Source organism: Poecilia mexicana, unplaced genomic scaffold (genome assembly GCF_051168715.1).
Source record: "Poecilia mexicana isolate PSO_F unplaced genomic scaffold, ASM5116871v1 scaffold_21, whole genome shotgun sequence".
NCBI classification, from domain to species: Eukaryota; Metazoa; Chordata; class Actinopteri; order Cyprinodontiformes; family Poeciliidae; genus Poecilia; species Poecilia mexicana.
Genome location: NW_028263390.1, coordinates 2,963,592 through 2,988,867, shown reverse-complemented (window position 1 = coordinate 2,988,867; position 25,276 = coordinate 2,963,592). Strand labels below are relative to the sequence as shown.

Below are 25,276 nucleotides of genomic sequence, written 5' to 3'. Positions count from 1 at the left end.
AAACTCTTCCCAGAAACTCAAGTTGAAGTCTGCTTTGGTCTGAATCATTACCCAACTGATCGATAATCTTTATTATCTTTAATTCTCTGCATTGATTTTCTGGCTTTAACTTAGTGGGAGCAAAGCAGCAGCTGTGACTTCTATAACATGCAGTTCTATGACAGGTATTCATACCGCTCAAACTCAGAGCATCAACCACTGAGCAGATCTGCTCAGATCTACATGTGTTGGTCCATCACATGTGATCCCTCTAAACACATTGGAGCTTGTGGTTGTGATGTGATTAATGTGTAAAGGGTTCAGGGGGTAGGAATACTTTCTGCTGCAGGTTAATCATTAGGAATTATCGTCTGGTGACAGGTCCAGATCAGGCTTCCATGACCTTCCTGACCTTGAAGTAAAAGCTCAGCCGTCAGAGAACGTCCTTAGCTTCCTCAAAGCGTTTCCGTTGAGGGGGACGTTTTCCCCTGAACGCGACCCGCAATCATGGCGCAAAGTGCGCCCGCTGGTGTTGTCATGGAACCGAAAGGTTACATTCTGCGGTGGAGCTGTAATGAGAACTAAGTGGTCCGACAGCTGCTGCGTTCCCACAACAATCCCTCCCTCTCTGCTCGCCGGCCCGTCCATCCTGCCACTCCCACACAAACCCCTATTAAAAAAAAAGACACAAACCTTGGCAAACATACATTTTATTTCATTAAAAAAAAAAGAAAAAAGCACACAGATGTCTAGATGCTTACAGAAGGAATCTGAAAAGACTTTAAATCAGGATAATTGGTTACACACTGTTCCTTCATGTTGTGATTTGTGGAGTAATTAGTCAAGAGATTCAGACTTTTTATTTCCTCGTATCAAACCCTTTCCTGACAGTCTGGTGCTTGTTCCTTGAAGAGAAGAAAACTTTCAAACAAGTGTAAATTTAAATCATGTTATGGTGTGTGTGTGTGTGGGGGGGGGGTGTGTGTGTGTGTGTGTGTGTGTGTGTGAGCGCGCGTGTGTATTTGTTTGTAATACCTTGTGGGGATGATTTTCCTGACATATACTACGTTGTGGGGACCAATTGATCCTTGTGGGGCCCGGAGCCTGGTCCCCACAAGGGGAAACCCTGTTTTTGGGTCAGGGGTCAGATTTAGGCCTAAGTTATAAATTGAGTTTTGGTTAGGGTTAGGAAAAGGGTAAAGGTTAGGTTTAGGCTGTAGAAATGAATAGAAGTCAATGGCAAGTCCCCACAAAGATAGCCACGCAAACATGTGTATGTGTGTGTGTGTGTGTTTTCACCTACATACACTGCTAAAATTTACAGACATCCAAAATTTGGATGCCCCCGTTTATCTTTTCACATTGTGTGATATTATATCCAATATCTTTGCTGTTTTTTATCAGGGTTTTCTGTGATAAGATGAATAGAAATAAAAACACTGCAAAAACTACAAATCTTACCAAGTTTTTTTTTTGTTTTTTATTTTCTTTTTTTGTCTAGTTTCTAGTGCAGATATCTTAGTACGCTTCAGTTAGAAAAATTACAAGAAACTTTTCAACAAGATACAGGAGCTCGTTTTGAGTCAATAATTATTGAACATAAATAAAAAGTAGTTGCACTGGCAGATTTTTACACTTTAAACAAGATATTTTCCCCATGTTATCAATTAATGTAGTTTATTAGTACAGCACACTTCAGCAGTAACACAGTTACAAAACACAAAAATACAAAGTCGTAAAAAAACTATACAGTCAACAAAATACACCATGAAGTCATAGCTGAATTAATCTCCCAGGTGAAATTAGAACCTTTTTTTAAAAAAAAATCTAAATTAGGAAATTATTTACTTTAAACAAGTCCCTATATCTTGGTGAAAAGTTACTTGTAACTTAGTTTATTCTTATTTCAAATGAACTAAGATATTTGGACTGTAAAACTAGACAAAAATACTTGGTAAGATTTTAAGATTTTGCTGTGTGGTTTTAAATTTTTTTAATTTACTTTTTAATACAATTAAAAAAAAGAAAACAAGAAACCATACATAAAAATCACATCATGTCCTGATAAAATACACTGAAATGTGACAAAATGTGAAAATGATCAGTAGGTTTAAATACTTGTGCAAACAGAGAAAATCTGCAGTCAGAATGATGAAGGATGTATAACCAGGTCTAGTGCAAGGACTGACAGAATAGTTGAATAAATGATTATTAAAGTATATGGGTTTTTTTTATTAAACAACTGAGATTTTTCCTCCTGATCCCGTCACGGCGACTGAAGACTAGACTGATAAAAACAGTCTGGAATTGGGTTACCGCTGTTCGTCTGGGGTCAGAGGTCGGGCCGGGTTGTGGCCGTGCCGAGGCCTTTGATTGGCTGACAGCAGATCTCCAACAGTGCCACAGTAGAGCAGGGAACGCATGGGCCACTTCTGAGGACAGAGTGGGACAAAACGTCAGCGTTGATCATTACAGCTCAAATAAAACATATATGCATGTTTAAACTCATGAATACTAAAATCATCTCAATGACGGACATCATTTGGAACACATTCAGTCCAGTGATGCGTATATCATTATATGTATATGGAAAACACAGTCAGGAGTCAGGTGAAGCATCCAACAGTCCTGGGTTCGATTCCCGGCCCGGGGTCTTTCTGCATGGAATTTGCACGTTCTCCCTGTGCATGGTGGGTTCTCTCCAGTTCTCTGGCTTCCTCCCACAGTCCAAAAACATGACTGTCAGGTTAATTGGTTTCTCTAAATTGTCCCTAGGTGTGTGTACATGGTTGTTTGTCCTGTCTGTCTCTGTGTTGCCCTGCGACAGACTGTCGACCTGTCCAGGGTGTACCCGCCTCTCATCCGGAACGTTAGCTGGAGATAGGCACCAGCACCTCCCAACCCCACAAAGGGACAAGGGTGTGAGTGAATGAGTGAATGAGTGAATGAATGGATGGATGGATGGATGGATGGATGGATGGATGGATGGATGGATGGATGGATGGATTTCTGTTAAAGAATAAGACTGGTGTCTTTCCAAAAAGATGAAAATTGCATATTATAAGAAGTACTGATTAAAAATATAATTTTTCTGTCATCTCCTTGTATCAGAATAAAAAAAAAATCTAACTTATCTGTTCTCTACTTGAACATGTTTTCTAGAGCTTTTAATGTTTGAAAAGAACAGCAGCAGGTATTAGCGTCCTAATGTGTTAGCATTAGCATCCTTATGTTTTGACAAGTCTGCTGAGAATAGACCCTTTTCACATGACTTCACACAACTTCCGTTTTGGCTCGAAGCTGTGTATCCTTAGTTCCGGTGTACATAGTAGGTAATGATAAAGTTGTCTATTTCATATATATATATATATATATATATATATATATATATATATATATATATATATATATATATATATATATATATATATATATATATATATATCAGCATATGTTGATCAGACAGAACACCGGAGCATGGAGTTTTGAAGATATATCACGATTTGCAAACCAATTTTCTCTGACAACAAAATCTAAATTAGACAAAGGCTACAAATTCTTCACCGAACAATACCTGTTTGACTATGAAGGTAGGTATTTTTGTTTTGCGTAACCGTTAGCTTAGCATTAGTGAATTTTGTTAGCTAGCTAACTATGTGACATAACTGTTCCTTAACCAGAACTTTTTACTGTTTTTGAACTATAACGTTTTAGGCTCTAATCTTGATCAGATTCTTAAATTATAGACTGGAGTTGCCACTCATCCCATGAAATAGGGGTTTGTTTGTTATAAGCAGAGATGTCCGGTGCCGCCGCTGCTTTGTAATGCCTTCCTCTAATCGGACCACTTTTTCGGTAACGAATAATATAACGAGTTCGTATTTCAAATCCAGTAATCAGATTAAAGTTATTTATCCAAATCACTGCGCATTAATATTTTCTTTTGTATTTATTTTTATTCCTTCTTTGCGTCTTTGGGAGAGACTCTGTGACAGTTAGCAGCGACAGAAACATGAACAGTGCATGGAGATGCGCATTTTGTTGCTGGAAAAACAGAAATGTCGTCAAGCCCAACTGTTATTTGTGGCTTTTGTCTTGTTTTTCTAAAAAAAAAAATAATGATTCACCGGTCGCGTTTTTTGGGGGACTTGTGTTTGAACGTGAAGTTGCTCATTTGAGCTTGAAAATGAGCAGAGATGCATAATCAGCCCCAGAATATTTAAAATACTATTCTAAACAACGTTGTTGGAAGCTGTCCTTTATTTTCCATTAATACAGAAAATAAACCTCTAAACGTTACATCACTGACAGGCGGCGGTGTATATGTTTCCTAACTGTGGCTAAAGCTGCTGCTAGCTGGTTTACTCATGATCGGAGGCTGGTTCCTTTGAATACAGTTAGAGAATGGTAAATTGACAATGATTAATAACAGCTATCTAACATTTAAATGCTCTTATTATTAAACTTACCTTTTATTATATCCTTAAGATTATGAGAATGCGGGAATTTTTCAGCTTGGTTCCCAAGGCAAAATTACACTGGAAGTAAAGATACCCAGTTTTGAGTTATGGCGGCCATTGTCTGACGTCACTGTGAAAAGGGTCTATTGGTCTAGGGGTGACAGAGGGCGTGGCCTCATCCAGGACGTCATGGAAGAACCTCCACCGTCTGAAGTGACGGATATCTTTAAGAAAGCTCAGAGAGGTGGGTCTGGTTGTATCACAGTGTTGGAGCAGATTTACTCTACAAAAGAGGTTGAATGGGACATTTCCCCTGTTGCATGTTTGACTTTATTGTAGAAAAGACAAAATGGATCCTTTCCTGGTTCAGGCAATAAAGAGATGATGTGATAAAAATGGTAAAAATATAATCAGGAGGGAAGGAAACAGCAGAACCTCTGACTTTATGCAAACATGTCATCTAGCAGTGATGGAAGCATTTATCTAGCAGGCCACCCACTGGACATAGTGTTTAACTGTCAGCTGTTAGTTCCTTACTTTGACAGGATGCAGGTATCCGCCCGGCCTGGAGGGGGCAGCGTGCTCTGCCACCGCCCCGTCCTGGTCCAACGTCTCGGTCAGGTACGCTATGTAGTTAGTAGCCAGGACCAGGACGTCCAGCTTGGACAGCTTGGTGTCGGGTGGGACTGAAGGCAGAGCTGCCTGGGAGGAAATGTTTAGTTTTTATATTTTAATAAAAACAAAAGAGGGAAAAATCTGTTCTGAGCGAAAGGAGGTGAAAATCACAGAACAGAAAAAAATAGGGATTTTAAAAATAGCCTTGTGACACTTGTGCGTGTGTGTGTGTGTGTGTGTGTGTGTGTGTGTGTGTGTGTGTGTGTGTGTGTGTGTGTGTGTGTGTGTGTGTGTGCGCGCGCATGTGCGTGTACCTGCAGGCTGTGGAAGGCCTGCCGCAGGTTGCGCACTCGGCTCCTCTCTCGCGCTGCGTTTTCTGGAGAGTGCTGGGCCCTCGGGGGCCTGCTCTGGACCGCGGGGCCACAGGCGGGAGCCGAGTTGGACCTGGACCCACACACGGTCTGCTCCTGAAAGACACACCACCCTTTATACAACCGGTTTATCTGATCTCCAGTTCAGTTTGGAACGGCGTCAGTTCCGTGTGTTTTGTCAGCGTTAGAGCCGCTCAGATTACCGGCTCTCACTCTGATCGGACCAAATTGGAAAAGAGAAGAGCAGTGGCGGGCTCTGTGTGTTGGGACTCAAATGGGTGGACTGACACAAACAGAAACAGCAGCTGTCACAGACAGAAGGTTCATTTGTTAGTTTTTACAGGGTTCAGTATTTTCCTTTCAGATTTACACAAGATAAAAATGGAGAAAATGAAGCTTGAACATTTATTTCCAATGTGACTTTTATTAATCATCTTCCAACTTCCCACACAAAACATCTGAGTGACCAATGAAATAATTCCAGTTTTTAAAATAAATCATCACTAATGTCACTAATATAATATGTATTTCCAGGTGAAACGTTATATTTATTTATGCTGCATTAAGCAGACTTATCAATTCATTACACTTCTCTGGAGAAAAAAAATTCTCTTAACAATCAAATCTTAATGCTTAAGAACAATTCCAAAAACTACATGATGAATGATTGAATAAACAAAATATATAATTTGTCCTTATTTTTGTTTTAATAAACGATTCAGCTTGTTTTAGATGTTTGCTTAAAAAATGACTCCTCCTAAATGAAAAGTAAAGATCCTTTATTTAGTGTTTTCTTAAGTGCATTTTACATAATAATAATAATTATTGTTCTATTACTATTATTAAGAAGAAGAAGAAGAAGAAGAAGAAGAAGAAGAAGAAGAAGAAGAAGAAGCATTTGATCTGTAAATTCTGATTTATTCAGTCGCAAAGTGAAAGTAAAAACATGTTGGAAGCTCTTATAATTGAAATAAAACAAAGCAAAATGAAAAACTTTCACTTTGAAAAAAATTCACTGCAAAAAAAGTCAAATCTTCCCAAGTATTTGTTTATCTACTGCAAATAACTGAATGCACATGAAATAAGACTAAACTAATTTACAAATAACTTTTCAGCAAAATATCGTAGCTTAAAAAAAATCAGAAATACATTGAAAATAAATAAATAAATATTGTAGCTTGTTTGAAGTCAATAATATATTGATATTGATTTAAAAAGTTATTGTTTCTCTGGCAGATTGTTTCATTATAACAAGGCATATTTCCAACAATGTAACTGAAATAATCTGTCAGTACCAGTTTTTATCTATATTGACTTTAAACAAACTCATATATCTTGTTGAAAAGTTACTTGGAAGTTAGTAAAAAATACTTGTTCAAAGTATTTTGTGTTTTTGTAGTATAGATTAATCAAATTTAATAATAAAAAAAATATTTATACAACTCTTGAAAAAATGAAGAGCCCACTGCTCTGAGCCCCACTGGAAACCTTCTGGTTCTTCCACCAAATATTGATTTCTGAACTCCTCCTGAGTTCAGACATTAATATTGTTGTTTCTAAATGAATATCAACTTATTTCCTTTCATTAATTAAGGTCTGAAAACACTACATCTTTTGTGTTATTTTGATCATTTCTCATTTACTGCAAATACATACAAAACTTTTGCTTGGAATTTCAGAGACATGTTGTCAGTAATTCACAGAATAAAAGAATAATGTTCATTTTACTCAAACATATAACTATAAAGAATCAGAGAAACTCATAATTTTAACTTCATGTTTTTCCAGAGCTGTATATAAATATATAAACAGTTTGAACCTATGACCAAATAGTCCACATTATCAGCATATCCAACATCTTTCAACTAGTCCTACAGGAAGAAATAATACTAATACGATGGTTGTGATGACTAGATCATAACTTATTAAATTGTGCTCTGTTGTTCTGCCGTAGTCTCCCTTACAAACCAGGGTCATGTTTTAGTTAAACTAGAGAAAAGGAACTGACCCACTTCCTGGGCTCCTGGCGGCTGCTGGTGGTGCTCTCCCTGTGTCCCTGTGGGGCTGCTGGGTGGTCGGCTGTTGCAGCGGGGCTCTGATGCACCAGCTGCTGGTTCACGGTCACCGACATGAGCCCTTCCAGAGGGCTGACCGCCATGGGTTCCGCCGGAGAGCCACAGCAGACTCCCAGCGCGTCGGGAGGACTTAAATCACCGTGGCTCGGTGTGTTTTCATTGGCCAGATGGAGGTTTGCTTTAGACCGCAGCAGGCTGCTGTGAGGAAAGTTCATACTGTCTAGTAGGTAATTCAGTGAAAGCACAACAAAGCACCTGACCCGAGGTCATCTTTTCATCTTCTCATCTTTAAAGCCTGATCTGGATCTCAAAAGAAGCTACTGACTCAAACAGCTGAAAGTACTCATCACGTCTCTTCCTGGTCCAGCTTGGTTCTGTCTGGCTAATCCGAAGCTCCTCAGTAGGAAGCCCCGCATCCACCCAGATCCATCAGGCCGCTGGCGAACACTGCAGGCTCTGGACTCTTCCTTGTCCGTCCGCTCAGTTCCTCCCAGCATGACCCCTCTCTCCCTCGCTCTGCGTCTCTCTCTGCTCCTTTCCTAATCGGGTGAGGTAATGCGGGAAACTTCATGTGGTCCTTATCTCGGCCGCCCGGTCATCCTGATCCTCCCCTGGCTGTTCGGTTGCCAAGAGGAGCAGGCGGGCAGGCAGTCAGGGCCTGGGGGAGTGCAGCGCTGGGAGGGTGTCCCGGGCTGGGGGCTCTGGGGGGCCTTGGGAAACTCAGAGCTCTGCTTGCAGCTGGACAGGGGTGGGATCTGAGGCGCGGGGCAGCGCGACATTAAACCTCACCAAACACGGACAGGCATGGAGAGTAGTTTGCTTAACATTTGTTTGGTTTTTCACCCTGATTTAAGGACATTGAAAAGTTAGAGTCAAGAGTTTGGAAGATGAACAAGATCAGAATAAAGTGTTCCAGCAGTGATGCTCTGCTGGTCACCACTGCTGATGGAGAGGTTAAAGAAGAATTTATGTATGATTTAGTATCTGCATAACAGACATGTATATCCTGTCTGAGGACAGGCAGAATCCTCCAATCTACCAAACCAGAGTTAAGTCTAAAGGGGTGAAGTATCCTGTTATAATATTTAACCAGCTTGGAATTATACTTACACAAGAATGAATAAGACAGCCTATGACAGACATAGATGGGAAAAAAGGAATACATTTGTTAGAAAAAAAACAACACATTTTCTAGAAAAACTTGTAAATTTCTGAGTTTGAAAAGTTGAAAGTTTTTGACTTTTGAAACTCAGAACATTTGCATGAATTGAAGATTTTAGACTTTTCAAGATCTTGTTTTTTGACAATAAAATTTCTGAGGTTAACCTCAAAATTTTTGAGTTTACTTTGGTAAAAATAAAAACTCCTTTTTTCTGTCTACAATAGCCACATTACACTGCTGTAACTTCCCGGGCTTTTAAACTCAATGGGATTTTAGGTTTTTGTTTTTTTTATTATTATTATTATTTCAGCTTATTTGATTTTTTCTAAATTGTGTTGACAGGAGCTTGTTGAAGTACAAATTTCATCACCCAGATTTTTTCGGAGAACATGGCAATAATGTTATTTCCATGAATACTGACTATTTGAACTGAAAGGAATGAAGATAAAGATTAGTGACTTCAGAGAAGATATTTATGGATGCAGTCAGATCTGGATTCACTTTCAGCTGATGAATTTAAGCATCCGTTAGCTCTGTGATAAATTAGTTAACAGTGATTGTTCTGTTTTGCTTTTCCTGTAAACAGATATTACAGATACAGATATTCTTGGGTCCAACTGGTGGTTTTCTGGTTGCCCTTCTTAAGGACTTGGAACTAGGTTTGTTATTTGAAATTTAAAATTAGCCTTATTAACTGAGACGTAGAGCTACTAAACACCAACAGCAAGTGATTCTCTCATTTCCATACTAGAAGAGGCCATATTGAAATGTTTCCAGATTAAAGTCTGGATTTCACCAGGACTTTTCTGCTCAGTTAATTGCCAAATTAAGCAGTGCCAGTTCATATGTTTATTCCATGTTCTTGTTCTTTGTTTTTGTTACATAACAAACTTAAAAAGTCCAATGCTCTGTTGTGCCATTTTAAAATGTGATAATTCTGTATTTATTGCATGTATACAGCTGCATCAGTGCATTAAGGGATTAATGATGGAGGTATTTTAATGACTTGTTTCTTTTGGGGGAAAAATCTCTTTAAATGTCTGCTGAGGTTACCTGAGGTCAGACTTTAGCATTCAGCTGTAAGTTTTGTTGAGAGGCAAAAAGAAATAGTGAGAACAAAACAGTGATAAACTGTTAGTTTTATTATATCCGAAGGTATACAATACATTGCTAAAAGTCAAAATAGTAAAACTCATATCTTAACATCTGTTGAATATTTCTACAGTAAAAAAAAATGCTGATGTTGGAAACTTTTTGCACTCTTCATTAATAAAGAAAAACAAAAACAAGCCTTAATTCACTCTCAAGTAAATCATCTAAATATGTCATCAAACAACAACATATGTGGAGACGCTTTATGTCTCCACATAAAGTGACTCTTCTGTTTCCAATAAGTGATCAATAATTGCATATCCAAATCTTCATTAAACTCTAAACTTCATCACTGTAGCTTCTACCACTACAAGTTTATGTTTCTTTAAAGATCATGTAGATCTATTATGAAATGGACTTGTCTATAGATAACAATGACTCAGCAGGTTTGCTATACAGCAGATACAATAATTATTGTGAAATAATTGTGTGATTATTTATACCTTCATATTATCTAACTAGGATCAATTGGAATGTATAATTCAATTGAAATATTTTTTTGTAAAGTGCCTCGAGTCAACATTTGCTGTGAAATGGCACTACATAGATAAACTAGATAGAATTAATAGTGATTATTGTGTTTATCTGTAAATTTATGTCTAGGATTTTTATCACTCATCACAATGAATTTTCTCTGGTAGAAGAGATACTATTTTCAATAAGACATTCCTTCAACTGAAACAGCTGCTAAATGATTAACTAATAACATCCACTTAGACCTTCTGTTAGAGGTTGAACTGTGGTCGCCATCCAGCAAAGGGCGCTGCTGGTCACCCGTAAGCAGAGCCAGAGACAGAAATAAAGATGGTGGGGCCATTCCAGAACAGAAACAGAAAAACGGTCTACTCAGGGGTAATACATCTTACACCAAATAATGTTAAAATATAATTGTTTATTTATTTTTTTTATTCTGTATATTATCAAAAGTTTAGATCTTCATGCAATGCAAAGATGGTTGGTCCTCTTGGTACAAGAGAAAACTCTGTTTTTTAAGTACGTGGTCACTTATCATTTAATCGTTGGTAGATTGATAAGATCTATCTACTTTTGTTTGACTCATTAAAGATTCAGTATGATGTATTTTCCAGACACATAGTCACTTGATTGTGCTGTAAAATGATACTGTTCCTATCAGTTGTTATGAAAATGCTATATATCTCAAATATGACTAAAGAAATTTGACTTTGTTATTTCATGCCTTGAAATTGGGCCTTTGTCTCTTTAAAAACTCCTGCTGTTTCTGAAACTCCGCCTTCAGGAAGTCATCACAACAACACTCCTCTATTAACCATTTAACAAAATTTTACCAGTGTCTCACTGAGATGAGTTTCAACAGGTGTTTGCTAATTGCTGCTGGCTAGTCTGAAGGAGCTGAGTGGGGAAAGTGTGGCTACTCTGTGAGGTGGAAACTTGGAAACTGCAGCTCTGAGGAGGAGTTGCGTCTCGAAGGCGGGGCTAGCCAGGTGTTTTGCACAGCTGAATGGTTGCCATGGAGACTAAATAATTTCTGAAACATGCAAGAAAGAATCAAAGCAACACTCCAAGAATGGTTTGATAAGGGAGTATAACACTATAACATGATATAAAGCTCAAAAAAGTACATTTTGCATAATACGGCCCCTTTAATAAATTACTTGCATCACTAATTCCTGGTCAAATAAGAAAAGTAAAGGTAAAGTAAGAGCCATTCTTGTTTGACTCCAGGAAGATTGAAATGCGTCTAAACGGCAACATGGCTGAATATTAAACCTGACTGGTCAGCAAGCGTTATCACGGCTGTGGCCTGAGTGTGGAGGTCTTCTGCTATCAGTTAGAGGAATGCTTGGCACCTTGTCTATGCTGTCAACACAATAACACTGGCTGCCCCCTGACATCCCATCTGCAGCTGCTCACTCTACTCTTTTCAGCACTCCAGGCTGTAGTGAGTGGAGTGCTTAGATATCCATTAAACAGCTGGACTGCCAACACAAACCATCTCTAAAACCAGTCAGTTTTATTACTACGTGATTGAAGGAGAACAGGAAAAATTTAGAAATAATGATTTATGTAACATTTTTCTGAAATACATGCTTTATGCAACAATTAACTGTAATATGTTGCCTCTAGTTATTTAGTTGCTTTCATCTAACAGGTAGGTGTGCGATGTGTGTGGGTATTTGAATGTTACATGCCCCAAATATATGTTATTCTAATCCACTAAAATGTTCTGATTCCACTAAGAGGAAAAAATCACCTCCTCTCTTGGCTAAATGCAGGAGAAAACATTTGGCATCTTATCCATCAACCTTCTACTTCTTCTTCATCATCTCCTCCACTGATCTTGTGAACTGCTGGATGTCCTCCGCCATCAGCCGGGGCTCCTCCATGGCAGCGAAATGGCCGCCGCGCTGCATGGGAGAAAAGCTGACGAGGTTGTGGTATTTCTGTTTGACCCAAAGCTTGGGCGTATGCATCAGCTCGTTGGGGAAGCAGGCGAAGCCTGTCGGAACGAAGACCGGTATCCTGGGAGCAGAAAGCCATCAAATAACAACAACAGCCCTCCAGCAAAGCAGAGAATTACTTTATAGCTTGAACATTAAAAGCTTTCATGATTTCTCTGATTTGATACATCTTACTGGATTTTCTCGACATCAATTTCAAGGAGGAATGCAGTGTCTGTTGAAAATGTAAAGACTGGATAGGATCCAGGATGAATTATCACTCACTTAGCATGGGGCGCGTCCAGACCTTTGCCAAAGTTTTCCTTATAGAACCTCATTGAAGAAACGATGCAGCCTGAAGTCCAGTAGATCATAACGTTGGTAAGCAGGTCATCCAGAGAGAACTTCCTGTAAGGAATGGATCAGGATTTTACTCAGATGTGTTCTAAAAACCAAAAGTGGAAAGTTTAGAACTGACAGGAAATTAGCTTGAACTTCTTTCAATGAATAAAATGTTATGAGCAATAATTGGACAGATGGATTATACAGCAATGTAGCGAGCGGTTGTTTAGAAATCTTTAAATAAGACTTAAATATATTTAAGTCACAAAATATTTAAGTTTTAGTACTTAGTAGGTGCAAGACTTTAATTAATTACATAGACATTATATTTAATACAATTAACTGCATTTTCTTTTTCTTATGTAAGTTCCAAAAAAGGGTAGAGTGCCTTCTCCGGGTCAGGGGGGTCGTCCTGCCTCAAGTGGAGGAGTTTAAGTATCTGGGGATCTTGTTCATGAATGAGGGAAGAGGGGAGAAGGAGATCGACAGGCGGATAGCCGTGAAGCGGGCGCTGTACCGGTCCGTCATACTGAAGAGAGAGCTGAGTCAAAAGGCGAAGCTCTCGATTTACTGGTCGATCTACGTTCCCACCCTCATCTATTGTCATGAGCTTTGGGTCATGACTGAAAGAACGAGGTCCCGGATACAAGCGGCCGAAATGGGTTTCCTCTGCAGGGTGTCTAGGCTCTCTAGGCTCTCCCTTAGAGACAGGGTGAGAAGCTCAGTCATCCGGGAGGGACTCAGAGTAGAGCGGCTGCTCCTCCACGTCGAGAGGAGCCAGTTGAGGTGGCTCGGGCATCTGGTCTGGATGCCTCCTGGATGCCTCCCTGGTGAGGTGTTCCGGGTACGTCCCGCGACCCGACCCAGGATAAGCGGCAGAAAATGGATCGATGAATGGATGGAAGTACCAAAAGATTTAAAAAAAATAAAAGTCCTGAGCTGGAATCTTTGCATCGTGTTTCTGGTAAACCCTTAAATTTGACACACAAGAAACATCAGCAAGCAACAGCGATGGACGACAAAATCGCTTCTCTTGATCCACTGGTCACTGGATTACTTCCTGCTTCACAAAACAATCTGAAGGGACGCTGGAGAAGACTGTTGTTGTGTTCAAGTTGTGCTAAAAGGACTTAGAATGTCAGTGAAGCTAATCAAACCTAAAATAGCATCTTAATGCTAAGCATGTAGCAGCAGCACAGACACCTTCAATGCTAATGTCATCAGCATTCACAGTCCACATTTATAAAGAAGCTCCATGAATGATCAGGAGTTCCTGAACCAATAATGTAGCAGTAAAATTTATTTTTTATTGAAAATGTTGCTTATTTTGCTTATATGTGGTTTTTGGACTAAAATGCAATTGTGATTAATTAATTACAGTCTGTGTAATTAACTCAATTAAAGATGTTGGTGGACTCCCACACTTAATATTTAGCTGTATCTGAATGCAGCACGTCTGCTGTCTCATCAAACATCAAGCTCTCACCCATGAAGATTAATCTCCTTACATGACATATGAAGTTTAGCCTGACTGGATGCTCTAGGCAGCTGGATTTGGACGTAACCTAATTTTTCTCCAGTATCAGTGGTTGACGATGTTTCAGGTGAGTAATATAGTAATAGTTCAGTGCAGAGTTAAGACATGTTGCATTTTGCTATTGAACGATTTGCATTGTTTCTAGTTTAGATGTCCCTTTTTGAAGTTGGACTCCTTCCACACATAAACTTTCTTCAGTTGTTCAGGTATGCAACAAGGCTTTATACGTTTGATGTCCAATTGACAGGGATGTACTGGACATTTACTGTTCCATCCCCAACTTAACATGAGAAAAACATCTCCCTTTAGCACCTATTCCTAACCTGGTGAGTCCTCCGTCTTCCAGGTTCCTGAAGTTATGATCTGTCCATGTGGAAAACTTCTCCAGAATGTAGGCAGCCAGACCGACAGGAGAGTCATTCAGCCCACGACCTGACAGAACAAAGCAATCACTGCCATTTAGGATTTAAAACAAAAGACTTGCACTGAATGATCAGTTCTTACCGGCTGTGTCAGGTTTGGTCGCCTGGATGTGCATGTAGCCAGACTCTTTGATGGATTCCAACACTAGCTTCTCCATGCAGGGGTAGAGTCGCTCTACGTCTGTTTCAGTGAATCCAAACAGCTTAGGGAAGCGGTGGCCGAGCATGATGGACAAAGTCATGAGCAGCCCCGGCTTGGAGGGCGGAGCAAAGTTCACGTGCAGACCTTTAACAGTTCTAAGAGGAGCGAAGGAAATAAGACGTTGAAGAGTTGTGTGAACCGTAGTTAAGCTGGGCCTGTCATTAAACAGGGGTATTGAGTCATACTTGGGCTCGAGCTGAGCCATGTTAGTGGTGACCAGCCAGCCCCAGTCCCCTCCATGAGCGTAGAACTGCTGGAAACCCAGACGCTTCATCAGCTTGTGGAAGATGCGTGCAGCACAAACGGAATCGAAACCTGATCATACAAGGGCAGAGGGAAAAACGTTACAGTTACTGCAAACTCCACTGAGAACCTCTGAGAACTACAACCCTTCTACTGCTAGTTAGGTTTAGAATGGGGTGAATGAAGTTTTGGTTAAGGTTAGGGTTAGGAATAGACTTGCATGGGAAATGTCAGGGTTAGGCATAAATGAAATAACTAAGATGAATGGGAGTCAATAAAAAGTCCTCAGACTGATAGAAGTACAAGGATGTTTGTGTGTATGTGAATCCTCTTATCTGCACCTGCTTTTCTGGATAAAGTTGAAACATTGATGCTATGTACATGTGCCAGAAGCATCACAGCAGATACATTCACATTCCTAGGGTGATATTTTCAACTTGTGTTCTTTATGAGTGGAATTTCTAATAAAAGTAAAAATAAGATAAAAAATAACTTATCATAAAGCCTTACACACACATTCAAAGGTAAACATAAGTGTTTACTTGCATATTGAATAGAAATTTTGTTCTTCTTTTAATTCACAGTTTTTTGTCATAATAAACAGGAACTGGTACTTTTTCAACATAAAATGTTTTTATGTCAAAGTTAGAAGACAAAAACCAAACATATATGCGGTTTACATTGATGCAATTGAAGTAAAGTGAAAACCATTTTTTGTATTTTAAAAAGTATTTTGTATGGTAAAAACATTTTGTTTGTGTTTAATAACAACAATAAAATGTAGTGGGTGCCTCAGACCCACAAACACTGGTTGAGAGTTTATAGGTCAAACACATAGTTGAAAACCTATTTCTACACCACCAGACTACTCAGGCCCAGCAGTACTTTTACCTTGTTTTCATTGACATGAAACTGGCTTTACTGGTGTACTGCCCCAACTGCCACGATACTTTTAGCTCTGTAATACTGATTAAGAGTAAACATTCGGCATGAGTCCTTCCAAACTGACCTTTCTTCCGTGGTGCTTCAGAAAAGCTGTAGCCTGGGATGGACGGACACACCACCTCAAACACAAGCTGACCGGGATCCGAAGGCTCTGTTAACATGGGGATCAGCCCATAGAACTCATAGAATGAGCCGGGCCAGCCATGGACCATTATGAGGGGAATGGCTTTTGTCCCCTCAGGCACCGTCTTGGGCTTCACGTGCACATAGTGAACGTCAATACCTGGTTAGAAGTTCAAAATGGTCAAAGTTATCTGCGTAGCTTCTTCATGAACGTGTCAGCTGTGACGCCTCACCTTCAATGTTGGTTTTAAAATGTGGGTACTGGTTCAGTTTGTCCACTTGTCTCCTCCAGTCAAAGTCCTTTCTCCAGTAAGAGACCACCTTCTGCAGGTAGTGGGAGTTGAAGCCGTAATGAAACTGGCTGTCCTCCAGCGAGGGAACAGGACGGGTCTGGTCCATCCTCCTGTACAGATCCTAGGAGACAACAGGGACAACAGAAGGAGGGAGGACAGGATGAAGATTTGGAGAAGATACTGCAGGGTTTCAGGTGCATTTGATTAGCTCACCTCCAGCTCCTCATCACTGGTGGTTACTTTAAAGGACCGGATGGTGAGGTCTTCCTCAGCATTGGGGGGCGCTCCAGCCCCCCACCAGCCATCCTCTGTCTTCAGAACCTGGTTCCTGCGCCTCTGAACCAGGAAGATAATCAATCCTCCGATCACCAGGGCAACCAGCACTGCTGTGAACATTATGCTTCTGTAGAGAAGTTAAATATGAACAGAATCGGACATAAAGTTGTAAATAAACCCTTCATTTAGTCACTAAAAGATACAATAAAAAAGAAAGATAGAACTTAATAATCTAGAAACACAGGATGCACACAGAATGCTAAGCTAAAAAAAATTGCTAAGCTAAGCTTAGCATTTTTGCTAATTTTAACTTATACACTAATGAAGCCTTCCTGCATTATTCCTATATAATAATTGGTAAAAGACAATACAATCTAGAAATAAAGTTTTTCTTGTAAATGCTTGGAGGTGTGAATATGATATTTATCATACATACTAAAACAGTTAACATATAAAAAAATTATGGTCACATTTTAGCCATTCCAAATAAAAAAGATTTAACTGTTAAGGTTATGTTAATTTTTTTGTTGGTTGTTTTATTACTTTTAAATGACAATCACGGTCAGTATAAATGGAACTTGAATCAAAACAAGGCATCGTATGATTTTGACATGGAGGTAGACATAAATGGATGTTTTAAAGCACCTCTGGGGATTGTGTCAAACACCATGCCATATTGTTTAGGTGCATTCTTTACCCTCACTGGTAGGAAACATCCAGAGGAGGTTTTGATGACTATAAATATTTATGATGAAGAAAATCCCAGATAGAACAGCATGGAAACTGAAGGACCAGCTCCCTATACAGTTTGTTCATATGATATGAGCAGCCACTCTGTGAAGGAGTAACCCCTATCAGACTTTTGCTTTGGACTTTCATACTCCTGGTCCACTACTGGAGAGAGGACAGGCTGAACTGGGTTGTAAAATGTTTGCAATCTGATACCAGTATAACTGATAGAACTTCAATGTACTATTGATCATTCAGAGCTCGTCTCTAAGACAGGATATAAATGCTAGATGTAGCTAGATGCAGTTTACATTTAATAAATCTAAACTCCACACAATTAGGATGAATTACTGGGTGAACAGATGACTTTAAATTACGTTCTTAGGGAACCAGGAGAAAATACTAAAAGTAACAACACTATACATACTTTCATCACTACTTACAATTAACTAGTTCCAAAATAAATCAAAATAACATTACTCTTGTAATGATGAAAACCATGATACAGACTTAGGATCACTAGTTTGTTTGATGTGTGTGATTTTAAAAATCCAACTTTTACCAGTTTTAAACTAAAGTAAAAATTTGTGTGTTTGAGAAAATCTCTCTACGACTTCAGATAGCTTGACTCAGTACAACCGGATAAGCCCATGAGTCTGTGGTGTGACCCAGAGCTGAGCCACAATCCTTCACTGGCTCCAGACCCAGCGGGAGGCTGAGTGGACCGAAACAGAGTCTGTGTTGTTGTGTCTGTGACCAGCTGACGGGATTATAGGGCAGCACTGACCAAGCCTGAGAGCTGCATGACGAAGCTTCTATGCACCAACATGGACCCAATCATTCCTATTTCTATGAAGACCTTCAAGTTCTGCAGTTAACCAGCGGGACAGGGGCGAAGGTTGAGGGAAAAGCCTCCTCAGTCCCTGGCATGTCGTTGTGACGCAGTTCAGTGACCTGTCTGGAGCCTGAATGCAGGATATCCATGACTATTTTCTGGAACAGACTGCTCTTTATTAAAAATTGTCTAAAAGTTTAGTCACACTCCTTAGTGCAACAAAATAACACATTTTCCCTGCTTACATTTAGCTAGTCGATGTACATTAAAGGCAGACCCTGCAAATGCAAAACCTAACGTGTTATTATAATTAGATGGAAGTGTTCAGCTGTTTCTTCTATAGACGTTTCATTAAAGTTGTGTTCCTACGCCCAGTAAACGCAACACTGTCTCGGGACTTAAACGACTCTCAAATTTCGCCTCGTGTATAATGCAGAGAAAACAGCTTTAACTGTTCATTAATTCACAGGAGAATTCCCAAGTTAAAAGGTTTTTACCTTAAGTCCCACAGACCCGCAGGAGGAAGGTTCACAGGCAGACGGGACACGGTGGACGGACGGACGGACGGTTCTGCTCTGTTTATTCCCAAACTCTGCCGTTTTCCTTTCTTCCTGCAGTTCTTTACATCAGAACTTTCTCACATTCAGTCAAATTGTCCACACAGTTTAAATCGCACTGAGCACGAATTGACGAGGAAACACGCAGGAGGAGTTTTTCCTCTTAGAAACTGAGCTTGAGAAGAGGATGATGGGATATGTAGTGTTTCGTGTTGTATTCAAACTGTGGTACGAGTACAATAAGTCATATTTTCCATCAAAATACTAAATTGTATCTTCCAATTGACAGTAATCATAAATATAATAGTTACTTTCCGTTTTATTTGAAAGCCGCATATTATACATTTGAGTTAAATCATTTAGATAAAAACAATGACAGAAAATATTTTTATAAAATTTATTACATTTTTCTTTTGCTGAACTTGATCAGAAATAAAAGATGTAATTAATCCTCAGACCATGTGTAAAAAAAATGCTCCATTTCCAGTGTGTCTGTCATTTATGGCTATTGTGTGAAAGAATGTCATTATCAATGTACATGCATATTGATAATTGAGTTTTCTTATAATTCAAACATGTCTTTACCTTTTTATGCAGAAACATCTAAGGAGTCGTGACTACAAGGTATACCATCAAAATAGTCCTATAGATGTACTATGATGATACTATTAACCACATTGATGTACAATGTTCTCTTCCAAAAATCTAAATTTGTTTTTGTCTGTTGTTATTTGGCCTTGTTGTAGTCACAAATGAAATAACTGACCGAACATCTTTCAGAACTGTTGACTCCACATGTCGCGTTCTGGGTTGGGGCTCCTTATTCTCACCTAGGAAGCAGCATCAGGAAGCAACAATGCTAACATTAGGAAAAACTACAGCAGGGATGTTGGTTGTACCAGAGAAAATAAACATTTATTGAAATCACTCTGGCTTTCGGAGATGTGGAGATTTCTCTGTAAAAACTGGATTCTTCCTCACTTACAGAGAAAACGGCTTTGCATGAGCACAAGTAGATAAGGAAAATGCAAAATGAAATCAAATACAGCATCAAAATGCAGTCATAGAGGCATAGACAAAAATCTACCCCCCTGAAAGCAGAAAAGAAATGTAACCTCCTCTAAAGTAGATATTTTTTCTCCCATCATCTTCTAGTTCCTTAATCATCTCAACAGCCTACACTGGGTTCCACTGATACCATCATATGTGTGTTTAGAATGTCTGAAAACAAAATATGATGGTATTTAATGTACTGAGATGGGATAAAACAAAATCCTCAGAAAAAAAATACATAGACTGAATATTAATCTCTCCTCTGACATTATTCCATCGGTGTAGCCAATCAGATTATTCCCTCCACATTCCCTCTCAGTGACCGATGTCTCTCAGTCTCCTCCCCTGGTGCCTCTGTGCTCTAAACAACAAACAAGTCCTCTGAAATTAGTCCCGGCGTTCCAAAAGAAAAGTGCATCCAGGGCGTGTTAGTCCGTCTCCATGGAGCCGCTGTGGGTCTCCTTGGACACCATGAGTCTCATCAGTTTTCCATGGAGCTTCTCGATCTTCTTCACATCCTGAGCCTGGTCTGTCTTGTACTGTAGACACTGTAAGGACAGAACATATGGGACATGAGGCCAGAGACACGAATCTTTTAAAGGAATAGCTACTAGACTGCACAGGCAGACTAGTAGCATAAAAAGCTTCATTAGTTAAATTTTAAATGACTGAAGTAAGTTTAGTTAATGAGGTATGTCTCTTTGAGATTTTAAAAAATCTCTTTTCCAAGAGAGACTTGGCCAAGAATGGCAGCGGAACACTGGAAATTACAAATCCAAACTAAAGATATCACAACCTAATTGGAATACATATGCAGAATAAAGAAAGAAGTACACAGGACAAACACAGCCATAAAAGGAAAAATTAGGAGTAAAATACAACTTGATATTAGTGAAAGCATTTACAAAAACTACCTCAAATTCAACCTGAATGAGTGGCCTTAAGTACATTACAAGAGACCAAAGGCAAGCTATTTTAGAAACTATGAAGAGTTAATATTTTCTTGTCCTAAAGAGAAACAAGAAAAAGTTTCATTTGGGTGGTGAGATGAAAAAAGTCAAACTAAAATCAAAAGTAATTCTTTCCGCAAAGTATAACTACCAGACTGTAGGCTGGCTCAGAGGATCTCTTGCAGATTATATTTCAATATTGCAGTTTAATATTGTCAATTTTGAATTAACAACTAGCCTGGTCATTGACTTTGTGTGTGATTCCGCTGGATTCTCATCTCCCTTCAGTGCACCATCTGAGATTTCTCCCATTGAACTCGATTTCTCCGATGAAACTTCAGCTTATCTGTTCCCAGTCTTGACTACATTCCGTTGCAGAATTGTAGTTTTAGAACTCTACCATGGCAGTCTACAATGGTAAGCTGCCATTGTAGTTTACCAAAGGCAGAATGAGCCACCCAGTAGGCGTCGGACACACTTGTAAATATTGAATTAACATTAAAAACCATCTTGTTCTGCTCAGCACTTCTCTCTTAGCAGTGCACAAGAAATTTCCAGTAAACTTCATAGCATCGAACGACTGCATTATGTCACAACCAAATGTTAGCAATTAGGTAAAATGTAAAACTTCTACAGAGTACGCTTCCAGTAAGCAATCATTTCTCAATAGTCAAAGAAGACCCTCTGTACAAAGACAGTGTAGAACCAGGGGCTGATTTTTACCAGGTTAGTAAATAACATCAATTTCAATCACTCAGAAAACGTAGAATTTTTTTATGTTTCATCTATCCATTAGATTCTGGCTTTCCAACAAGAGAGTTTTTAGTAGAGGTCTTACTAAAAGGGCTCAACACAGAAACATTTGTATTTAGTTGTTACAAAAAAAGCAGAAACAGGAAAAACCTTTAAGGTTGCACTGTGCCTTTAAGTCTAGAATTTTAACTTGGACTCATAGTACTTTAATTATCATAAATTTATATCAATTGCTAATGTGAGGCAAGTATCAATACATCTGATGCCATAACAGTTTCAGACCAAATCTCAGCTTGATCTAGAAGAAGATGTGGAACAGGCTGGACTTCTGACAAACAACTTCTACAATCATTACCTGATTATCCTGAGCAGGGTTTGAGTTCAGCTTGTTTTACCATGGCGATCCAGTGAGTTTCAGACAGATCAACCTTTGTGATACTGAAAAGTTTCTGATTTTCCTTACCTCACAGATGAAAATTGAACATTTATTTTACAACATTTAGCAGTTTTTATCTATACGTCCATCTCACAGTAGGAGATCAGGGTGAGAAAATCAAGTGTTGTCTTGTTTTTGTCCCCAAAACAGTCAGTCAGTCATTGAAACTGACCAATAGAAAGCAATCAATCCTGTTTATTCTACTCAAGTCAAAGGTTTTCAGTTAATTATAATAGTGGTCCAGGTTACATTAACACTGAGAAACAAACCCACAGGTTTAAACTGCAGGGTTTAAACCCTACGGGCTACATAATAAAATAATAAAGGGTAATTCTTTCTGTTTTCAAAGGCAGATTGATTATTCCACAGCTCAGTTTGTAAAACGTTCATTCAATTCAATCCAAGTTAATTGAAAGCTGTGAAATAGCAGATAAGGAGGCTGCGAATCAGAAGCTAACTTCACGAGGTCGAGTTTCCCCAGACTGCGGTGTTAAAGTTAATCCCTGGGTCTCTGGGCTCTGATTGTGACTCACCACGGCGTTGTCTGTGACTTTGATGCAGAGGTTACCGTCGCAATGTCTGTACTTCAGCACCACCCTGACCTGTACATACAACCACAGATTCCACAGTTAAACAGGAGAGTCAGCACTCAGCGTCAACACGTCGCCTGCTAAGCAGCGTGTTAGCCAGTAGCGCTTATTTCAAGCAAATCTTTCGTTTATTTTATGTTTTTTTTTTACCTTCATTGGATCCGCCAGGTACAGCTTTTCTGCTGCCCGAGCGAACTCCTCCCAAGTCTGATAGTAAGGCATTGTTTTCACTCGATGAAACTACAAAACAGCACCAAAATACACGGTTTGAATCAGCCGGAGAAGAGTTGCTAAATTCCGAACAACACATCAGCAGCCGCAGGAAGGCTAGCCAATCACAGCGAAGCGAAACGGAGGCGCACACTTTGTCAGCTGCAACCTTTCAAAATAAAGCTCCTTTAATAGGTAACTCGGTAATTTCATTCAAACTTATGATTCAAGCAATACAAAGACTGTTTCAGAAAACTTCTGTAAGGTTGATATTTTTAACTATCATAATCTCACATAATGATTTGGATGAATTTCGACAAACTGCCTCTTGCGTTTGTAAGCTGTATTAGACAGGCTTTTATTTTTAATGAATTAAAAGGACGTAACCCGGAAAAAAATTATTCACAGCTTGTATATTTTCTATAGCTCATTTTCTAGTGATTAAAACATAACACAATTATCCTATTTTCTGATCGATGCGGAACATTATTTACTAACTTAGAATCAATTCTATTCGTTTTTATTTTTTAAGAGAAATACAATACAATTCCCCCCTCACTTTATTTTTTTCCACAATAAAACAAAATGGACAAAACTTCACTTCAACTAAATACAAAAAGCAAAAAATATTCAAAATCACTCTGCGACTTATTGTTGTGCAATGACATATGATTTCATTTTTTTAGGATAGATTCCAAAACATATAGAATGTTTTTCCAAATGTTCTTCATTTTATCCATAGACGTATTCATTTTAGGTTAGTTAGATTTTAACGCCTAACCAAAATGTGCTATTCGTAGCTTGTCCACTAGATGGCAGACGCAGTTAAGGGTGTTTCATAAACAACTAATTCAACAAAGAAACATGAGGTTCTTCTACTTAAAAAAAAAAGTTCAGAAAAATTAAATCGACTCAGTTGCATCCTGCTGAGGTGGAGTGAGTGACTCCAGTCCTCCAAGTCTTCCGACATAATCTCCTGACTCTAAGGCAAAATGACAAAGTGCAGAGCTAAAGATACATCCAGTCTATCAAATACAATAACGTTGTTGTGAAAGTTTGTACGTTTACACCTATGTGTGTTTTTTGTTAGTTTAAAATGTGTTTTTATGTTATTTTACTCAACTTATTCTTGTGAAAAAGAAAAACCCACAAACACAGTTAAAACCTTTTTCTTTTTTTGCGTGATACATTTAGAACCTGAGAAATACTCTTTTTAAAGTCCTAAACTTACATGTATTCGCTTTGTCCAAGAAACATGAGTTCAAATTAACATTTTGTATTCTATACTTTAGTGGGTGCTAATATGGACACTTTAAATCTATGGTGGACAAAAGAAAACCCATGTTTCTCTTAGCTTCACTGGCATTTATTCTTCTGGTTCATAGCTTTGGATGGGGAGGAGGGCGGTGTCCTGGGTGTCCTGGGTGTCCTGGCACCTCATCAGCTTAGTTTCTTGAAGCTCATATGGGTAGCTTGGATCAGTTTTAGATTTTTGAATTCACTCGTGTAAATTAGGGCTAGCCCAACCATCCACACAGATCTATAAACAGCAAATCCAGGGAAAAACACGACATGAACCAGAATGCCTGCTGTATTTTCTAAGCCAGGATAGGAAATCTTTAGTTTTTCACTATAAATGTAAAGATCAAGTGAGTTTCATTTCTGCACAAAAGACACTTTACCACCCTTGAAAACCAGACTTCAGTGCTAGTTACTCTTTCCCCAAATTAATATATTTAATAAAGTTTTACTAGATCCTCTTATGATGTTTTCTTCAAACATACTGATACCCTCATTTTGTCAAGTTACAATGCCATGCTATCCCCAATTCCTTCTTAAGTTCCAAAATCAAGTATTTTTCAACCTTCGAATGTTGACCAAACAGTTCAGTGTTGGTCTCATCTTCCACATGTTCATCTTCACTGTTTGTTGTGGCAAAATAAAAAAGAATATTTAAAAGGTTTAGGAAGCCATATATTCTTTCAACTCCTCCTAACTGTTATGTTCTGCTTTGTGATGGTGTATAACATAAAATACCCACAGAAATACATCATGGTTTGTGATTGTAGCATGCCAACATTTAAAGACATATATTTTACCAAGTGTTGTATATCTTTATTTTTCTTTTAGAAAACATTTATTACTTTAATTTGAATATTGACAGATTTAATTGAATCTGTCAGTAAACAATACAAAATCACTTTAGCTCTAGTAAACCTCTTTAGGTGCCTGAGTGGATACGTGGTTTACAGTACAGACTTACTTGTTGAATTAGTATTGTAATTGTGCTGCTGTTATAAAAACTGACTGGATTGAAGAAATGTAGTTATAGACTAATTTAATGGATGAAAGTGACATTTGGTGATGCTCCTGCATTAACAATGGGAGGAAATTATGCTGAATGTTTGCTTTGATTAAGGTTTAATGAATGTTTAAAGGACATGTCGGGTAAAGGACCAGTGAAGACAGCACTCATTGCCTGTTAAGTAGATGCACAGATGGACTTTTACATATTGAATACTTTTCAGACCTCTTTTATAGCAGAC

General features: G+C 38.7%; 3 protein-coding genes across 3 annotated transcripts; all 3 read right to left on the bottom strand.

Annotated features, from left to right (window-relative positions):
- Positions 1-673: 673 nt before the first annotated feature.
- Positions 674-8,758, bottom strand: tcf23 (transcription factor 23). Its single transcript, XM_088001892.1, has 4 exons — positions 7,434-8,758; positions 5,369-5,521; positions 4,977-5,141; positions 674-2,411 (listed from the first exon to the last, which is right to left on the bottom strand). Exons 1-4 carry the CDS (start codon positions 7,713-7,715, stop codon positions 2,292-2,294), a joined length of 720 nt encoding a protein of 239 aa, XP_087858018.1. The 5' UTR covers positions 7,716-8,758; the 3' UTR covers positions 674-2,291.
- Positions 8,759-9,783: 1,025 nt separating this feature from the next.
- Positions 9,784-18,920, bottom strand: ephx1 (epoxide hydrolase 1, microsomal (xenobiotic)). Its single transcript, XM_088001891.1, has 9 exons — positions 18,679-18,920; positions 16,555-16,744; positions 16,282-16,462; positions 15,990-16,208; positions 14,923-15,052; positions 14,618-14,832; positions 14,437-14,545; positions 12,520-12,642; positions 9,784-12,316 (listed from the first exon to the last, which is right to left on the bottom strand). Exons 2-9 carry the CDS (start codon positions 16,735-16,737, stop codon positions 12,103-12,105), a joined length of 1,374 nt encoding a protein of 457 aa, XP_087858017.1. The 5' UTR covers positions 16,738-16,744; positions 18,679-18,920; the 3' UTR covers positions 9,784-12,102.
- A 707-nt stretch (positions 18,921-19,627) lies between these two features.
- srp9 (signal recognition particle 9) lies at positions 19,628-22,866 on the bottom strand. Its single transcript, XM_088001893.1, has 3 exons — positions 22,671-22,866; positions 22,464-22,532; positions 19,628-20,339 (listed from the first exon to the last, which is right to left on the bottom strand). Exons 1-3 carry the CDS (start codon positions 22,740-22,742, stop codon positions 20,220-20,222), a joined length of 261 nt encoding a protein of 86 aa, XP_087858019.1. The 5' UTR covers positions 22,743-22,866; the 3' UTR covers positions 19,628-20,219.
- Positions 22,867-25,276: the final 2,410 nt, after the last annotated feature.

Coding starts and splice junctions, on each gene's coding strand:
- ephx1 (XM_088001891.1), bottom strand. CDS start 16,737: ATGTTCACAGCAGTGCTGGTTGCCCTGGTGATCGGAGGATTGATTATC. Junction 14,833..14,922: donor ATGGCTCAGCTCGAGCCCAA/GTATGACTCAAT, acceptor CGCTCCTCTTAG/AACTGTTAAAGGTCTGCACG. Junction 12,317..12,519: donor CTGGACGCGCCCCATGCTAA/GTGAGTGATAAT, acceptor TTCTGCTCCCAG/GATACCGGTCTTCGTTCCGA.
- tcf23 (XM_088001892.1), bottom strand. CDS start 7,715: ATGAACTTTCCTCACAGCAGCCTGCTGCGGTCTAAAGCAAACCTCCAT. Junction 5,522..7,433: donor GCCAGGAGCCCAGGAAGTGG/GTCAGTTCCTTT, acceptor TGTGTCTTTCAG/GAGCAGACCGTGTGTGGGTC. Junction 2,412..4,976: donor GATACCTGCATCCTGTCAAA/GTAAGGAACTAA, acceptor CTCTGTCCTCAG/AAGTGGCCCATGCGTTCCCT.
- srp9 (XM_088001893.1), bottom strand. CDS start 22,742: ATGCCTTACTATCAGACTTGGGAGGAGTTCGCTCGGGCAGCAGAAAAG. Junction 22,533..22,670: donor ACCTGGCGGATCCAATGAAG/GTAAAAAAAAAA, acceptor TTGTATGTACAG/GTCAGGGTGGTGCTGAAGTA. Junction 20,340..22,463: donor AAGTCACAGACAACGCCGTG/GTGAGTCACAAT, acceptor CTGTCCTTACAG/TGTCTACAGTACAAGACAGA.